Consider the following 6,480-nt stretch of genomic DNA (forward strand, 5'->3'; position numbering starts at 1 on the left):
CCAACAATCAGAAAATGTTAAAGAAAGCAGCACAGTATTCAATAGTGCCAATTTGGGTAGAAGTTATGAAATATTTTCTCGGGGCACAACCTTGCGACTGAAAGGAGGAAAATTAGGTTCACAATTTGGAACAGACGAAATGCACATAAATAAAGTGAAAGAGATAGCTGCCAATGTTATCCTTAGATTAAAGTCTGACAAAAACCTTGATATGAGTGTGCTAAGGCAGTGTCTGGAAATTAAAACTGAATGCTTGCCTAAACTGGTAGAAGAGTTCTACAAATGTACCTATCCTTCAGTGTCAAAGAAATCTTTACCAAAGCTTATTGCACCTGGGAAGGGAATTAAAAAATCAAGAATCAAGTATATACCTTTTACTGAACAAGATGATATTGATCAGATAGAAATGAACTTGAAGCACAGGCAACTTTTATATCTCTGGGGACTTGAAACACAGTATGAAAAGTCAGTAGAAATGATGATTCCCAAGGGACCACCCATTCCTCCATCAATTAAGGCTAGTAGATTTCAAATTAAATCTGTACCTGGACAAACTTCTTTTTCTGATGAAACCAGCAACTTTCTAGAATGGCATATTTTGCAGAAAAAGCTTCAGTGTCCTTGGGGTTTCCCATCACATGTTCAAAGATCAGCAGAAGCATTTATTCCACCTGCTCCGAAGCTGATTTTAGCCCGGCTCAATCCAGGGTTTCATGTTGAAATAGTTATTGTTCCAATCGAGTTAGAATTCATGAATGATCAGCTGAAAAAGGCACTAGAAGTTAATATAAAGAAAAGGATTGTAAATCACGTATGGGGCATTCCCAGGCTTGTTGAGGCATCTTTAAATGAATTTATGGCACCTCCTCCACCTATAAGGGATTTTGTAGAACAATTTAAAATTAAAAAACAGCATAGAATGAAGTCCAGAAAGAAAGGCTTATCAAATGCTGATAAAACAGTTTCTTCTTCGTGCACATCTCTTCTGAACAAAGAACAAAATAATACTTCATACTATGGAAGTTTGAAGGGAAGTGTCCAAATGAAAAAGAGAGAAAGGAGGAAGTCTACTCTTACTGAACTTGTACCAGAATGTAGTAATAAGTTAAATATGTGTGTGATAAAACAAAGTCTATCTATTAAACTGGATTGTCTTCCTGAACTGGTGAAGGAATTGTACAAACAAAGTTATCCTCCAGCATTGAAGAAATCATTACCAAAGCTGAGAACACATGTTGAAGGATTTAAGAGAACAAGATTACCATATATTCTGTTTGCTGAACAGGATATCATTCATCACTTAGGTACAAACTTAAAGCACAAACAGATTAATAACCTTTGGGGCATTGCAACTACATTTGACAAGTCAGTAGAAATGATGATTCCTAAAGCACCATCTTTGCTTCCAGCAATCAAACCAAGTGAAGCTAAAATAGAGCACATAGGTATGGAATTAGCCTTTCAGTCTACTGAAACCATTGAAATCCTGGAATGGCACATCACAGCAAAAAGATTTCAATCCCATTGGGGCATACCATTGCATATCCAAAGATCAATAGACAAGTTCATTCCATCACCTCCAAAACTGGTTCTGTCCCAATTTAGCCAGTATCTTGATATTGATATTGCTGTTTCTGTAAATGAGCTAATATTCCTGAGTGAGGAATTTAAGGAAGCATTGGAAATAAATACAAACAACCGGATCATAAATCACAGACAGGGTCTTCCCAATATTATCCAGGCCTCATTTAAGAGCTTTATAACTCCTTTTCCATCAGTAAAGGATTTCATGCCACTGGTACAGACTGGAGAAGGAAGTACAAGAGCACTGAATAGATCTGAACTGAGCAAAATTGATACAGATGTATCTGCTAAACAGAGGTTATGTGCAAGCACAGTTTCTTCACCAAATTGTAAAGATGGTAAAGGCAGTGTAAATAGCATGGAAACATTTCCAGTCAATCCAAACTTGGAACCTAAAGATGAAGTGGATACAGATATGACAAAGCAATCTTTGGAACTGCAATCAGTGCACAGATGTTCTTACACAAGTAAACGTTTGCTGAAGCTAAATACCCCTTATAGAAGATTCAAAAAACAAAACCGAAAGAGTAAATGGAGTGATGATTGTCTTGAATTAGAGTGTTCCATAGCCTCACCCAGTTATAGGCCAAAATGCATGAAAACTGTGGGCTCTTCAACTTGGACAACAGATCCGAAATTGGCTGATTTGACATATAAACCAGTGACTATTGTGGGACTGTCTTTAGGTCCAACAATGATGGGAGCAAATGCACCTTTATCCCCCATGACTGTGCAGGAGGATTTCAACATTTATCTGAAACAAAACATGGGTTCCGTTTTATTGCCACGTCTCATTCCTTCTGCTGATTGTGAAGAAACCTCATCGAAAAGTGCAAGAGAGATTGGGAATGATGTGTCCTGTTCAGAACAATTGACTGAGGAAGCAAAAAGTCATATTCAACAAGGTGAAGAACATGGATATGTTAAAATAATTGCAGGAGCTATTGTTAAAAATCAGAATGAAGAAGAAAAGGTGCAAGTTGATCTATCGGAAATAATTTGTGCACAGCGATCACCTACAAGACCTTGTGACACCTTGCAAGAGAGAATAATGATTACATCTCAAGATCCTGATGATGGAAACTACTTGTGTGTTTCTGATGAGGAAGTCTATGATGATTATTATGAAAACTTCAATAAATCATACCATACTTCCAGAACCCATGTTGCGAAGAAAAAGTCCAAGAAAACTTTTCAAAGTCGGTATTCAAATCAAACAAAGCCAGATAAAACTTTGGTGAATTCAAAGAGTAAATTTTCCAAGCCAGACTGTCAGAGATCAAGAATATTTAAACATGAAGAAGGGAGAAAACCTGAGTTATGTAACCAAAGCACTCTTTTTGTTAGCCCAACTGAAGAACTGTGTTGGTCAGACACAGACCAAAAGGAGAAATGTTCCTCTTACTCCTCATATTGTGACCAACCAGAAAGTCCAATGTCAACAAGAGAAATTTCTCACAGTTGTAGACATGATGAAAGGTCCCCACAAAGTTCCACATCTCATAATCCAGGATGTCAGCAAGTATTGTCGCATGAGGATTCTCCATTTGCAACAAATGAAGACTGTGAAGGTACAGTGTAAGATGATGTTTTTGTCAGACAGTTGAATGATATAAACATGTACAACTGACTTATTTTTTTTACTTTCAAAGTTTGTATAAGTAAAATGTAATTTAAGATATTTAGTTGTGAGCATCCTAAATTAACTAAAATTGGTAGACATTTTATGTTGTCCTAATTTGGAACTATGATATGGATAGCTTTATGTTGTAAGTGTTAAGAATTGGGGAAAATTAAGATTAAGAGATGAAATTGGAATATAATAAAAGGGAATTGATAAGGGCACCTGTTTGAAGGAATGTTTTGATGGGAAATTAGCATCAACTATGTGACTGGGGGAAACAATGGGGTGTAGAAGAGGTGACTTCACAGTGGAAAGATAAGGGAATTGGCACTGTCAGAGGGTAAGAATGACACATCCATAACACAATAACTGGAGAAAGGCAGCAGTTACTGTTCACAGCCACACCCTTTAAAAACAGAGATGAGGAGGAATTTCTTCAGCCAGAGAGTGGTGAATCTGTGGAACTCTTTGCCGCAGAGGGCTGTGGAGGTCAGGTCATTGAGTGTCTTTAAGACAGCGATAGATAGGTTCTTGATTAATAAGGGGATCGGGGTTATGGGGAAAAGGCAGGAGAATGGGGATGAGAAAAAAATCGGCCATGATTGAATGGCGGAGCAGACTCGATGGGCCGAGTGGCCTAATTCTGCTCCTATGTCTTATTCTATCTTCATTAGAATAGCTAATACAGCTTGCACCGATTTCTGGTGTGGAGCTGAGAGGTCCGGAAATCTGGCGGCCGGACACTCGTAGAGGCCATGGCACCCAGCGGGGAACCTGCTAAATGGCCTCCACGTGAGTCTCTCGGCAGCGCAGCGGGCTGGGAGAATTGCCCACCCCTTCTCCTGGAGTCCTGTGTACACTTTTGGTCTCCTTACCAAAGAAAGGGAATACTGCCCCAGAGGGATTGCAGTGATGATTCGACCGGCTGATTCCTGGGAATCAGGATTGTCCTATAGGAAAGATTAAGTAGCCTATATTCCCTTACAGTTTCGAAAAGTGAGAGATGATCTCATTGAAACATGTAAAATTCTTAAAGGGCTTGAAAGGTCATTGCTGGGAAGATGTTTCTCTGGCTGGAGAGCATAGAACAAGAGGTCACAGTCTTAGAATAAGGGAATGGCAATTTTGGACAAAGATGAAAAATATTTACTCAAAGAGTTTGTATCTTTAGAAACTCCACCTGAGAAGGCTGTGGATGATTGTTGGTTGAGTAAATTCAAGTGAGAGATCTTGGATACCAAAGAGTTAAGGGATATGGGATACTCACTGAAGTTGTTTAAAATCTCTCCTGTTAAACTTCTAGGTCATATACAATCAATGCATGATTACACTAATAAGGAAGAACTAAATAAATGTCTGTATAACTTCAACTAATAGGTAGACATTGATCTTACCAGTACTTAAGTGATGAGGATGACTTTCATAGTTGGCATGCGTATCAGATTTCTTATCACACACCACCCTCTTTGGTATTTAGTTGCTGTCTCTTCATTATAACCTTCAGGTCTCCTGTACCACTGGGTCTCCTTCTGGGTCTCTCTCAAAGGCACTGATCATGTTACCATTCTCTGCCTTGGGAAACCACAGTTTCGATGATTTCCATATTGTCTCCTTTTACCATCGAATTTGAGTGCTAATTTTCACATTCTAAGATATTCTATTCTCTATTGGTACACTAGCTCTCTGGAGAGACATTTGTTTGTGTTACATCACTTCTTACAGCACTCAATGTCCGAGTGAATCTATGCAAGTCTATCACGCCACATATGTTAATTTACTGGAGCAGGCATTGCCACACCTGCATTGCATTCTTTTATTATGTCAATGAATTTCTAACTCTTCAGGACTTACTTTCTAAATTATCAATCTGATGTATCATTGCTGCATATTTTATTTATTTTACGATCTAAGGCACCCAATCTAAATTTATTTCTTATCCTGTAGTGTACTTTCAGGATAATAAAAAATGCCCCCAATGACTGTATGCATGTACTGATGTTGTATTCTTGAGCCTTACTTTCGAGAAAGGTCGCAGATAACATCACTGAATTGTATTGAATCAATACATCTCAGTTTAACATCTCATCCGAAAGACGATTGAGTAATTACTTGCACCATATCTTATAGTGTTTGCACCTTAACCCCTTAACCTCTCTTTAAGCCATTGAATGTAATGTCGAACAGAATTAATTTGATGGCATCAATAACATGAATGAAAACTATAGCACCTTTAGAAACCAAGTCATGCAGACTGTACATTATTTTGAATGGCACAGAACTTGATAACAGATACAGATTGCATCATAGATTTGAGTTCATACTTAATTTATATTTTTCTGTTTTAGTCTATTACCGATGTGAGAGTCCAGTGGTATTTCACACAGTACACGAGGAAGAATAAAACAAGAAAACGTGAAACGGGTAATGTATGTGTAATATTCAGTTTTTAATAGCCATTTATTACTTGCCAGAGTGAAATCCTAATAACATGGAAAATTGTTTTCTTGAATTGCAGGTTCATCAGCAGGATTTCACAAGACAGGACATCGATGAAGTAAATGAATATCTTTTTGCCTGCTGATATGATTTCATATCATCACGTGTAACATTTCACTTGCTTCAATAAACATCAAAATGGCAAAGTGAATCATTCCTGATCGCCTTGTAGATCATTGCAAAAATAATTTGAAAAGAGATTGTGAATGCGAAATAGTGACAGTCAGTCTTGAAACATTCACATACCAGCAACTTTAAATTTCACATAGGGTGGAATTTTACACTCTTGCTGACAAATTTGCAAGGGGACGTTGATGATGGGGGTTGTTAAATCCAACTTGTAGTCTGCCTACATGGTCCCTCGTAATCATAATTATGTGAGGAGAGTGGGGGTTGATATATATGCTGGATCATGCCCCTTTAAGAGAATGGGTCAGGTGACCTGGAACTCAAGCTCCACCCTGGATGGTGCTTGCCTAGGCAGAATGTGCTACGATGAAGATTATTGTCATAAACTGTTCCACTCACTCCCACTCACCTGACGAAGGAGCAGTGCTCCGAAAGCTAGTGGCGTTTGCTACCAAATAAACCTGTTGGACTTTAACCTGGTGATGTTAGACTCCTTACTGTGTTCTTCCATTGAGCCAATGTCTAATCCAATTTACTACCTCTCCATGTATCCCTAGCGACTGAACCTTCCTGACTAAACTCCCATGCGGGGCCTTGTCAAAGGCCTTACTGAAGTCCATGTCGACGACATCCACTGCCTTCCCTTC

The 6,480-nt window shown here is 38.5% G+C and overlaps 1 protein-coding gene across 2 annotated transcripts; it reads left to right on the plus strand.

The window, feature by feature from the left end:
* Positions 1-1,672: 1,672 nt before the first annotated feature.
* LOC144500024 (uncharacterized) lies at positions 1,673-5,860 on the plus strand. 2 transcript variants are annotated; one of them, XM_078222776.1, is made up of 3 exons: positions 1,673-3,155; positions 5,554-5,634; positions 5,724-5,860. In XM_078222776.1, exons 1-2 carry the CDS (start codon positions 1,790-1,792, stop codon positions 5,607-5,609), a joined length of 1,422 nt encoding a protein of 473 aa, XP_078078902.1. In that variant the 5' UTR covers positions 1,673-1,789; the 3' UTR covers positions 5,610-5,634; positions 5,724-5,860. The 2 variants fall into 2 exon arrangements, with proteins under 2 accessions (XP_078078902.1, XP_078078901.1); XM_078222775.1 differs by having other exon boundaries at positions 1,691-3,155; positions 5,554-5,629; positions 5,724-5,853.
* The last annotated feature ends 620 nt before the right edge of the window (positions 5,861-6,480 follow it).

Source organism: Mustelus asterias, chromosome 10 (assembly GCF_964213995.1).
Source record: "Mustelus asterias chromosome 10, sMusAst1.hap1.1, whole genome shotgun sequence".
In the NCBI taxonomy this organism is placed as follows: Eukaryota; Metazoa; Chordata; class Chondrichthyes; order Carcharhiniformes; family Triakidae; genus Mustelus; species Mustelus asterias.

Coding starts and splice junctions, on each gene's coding strand:
- LOC144500024 (XM_078222776.1), top strand. CDS start 1,790: ATGCCACTGGTACAGACTGGAGAAGGAAGTACAAGAGCACTGAATAGA. Junction 3,156..5,553: donor AACAAATGAAGACTGTGAAG/GTACAGTGTAAG, acceptor TTTCTGTTTTAG/TCTATTACCGATGTGAGAGT.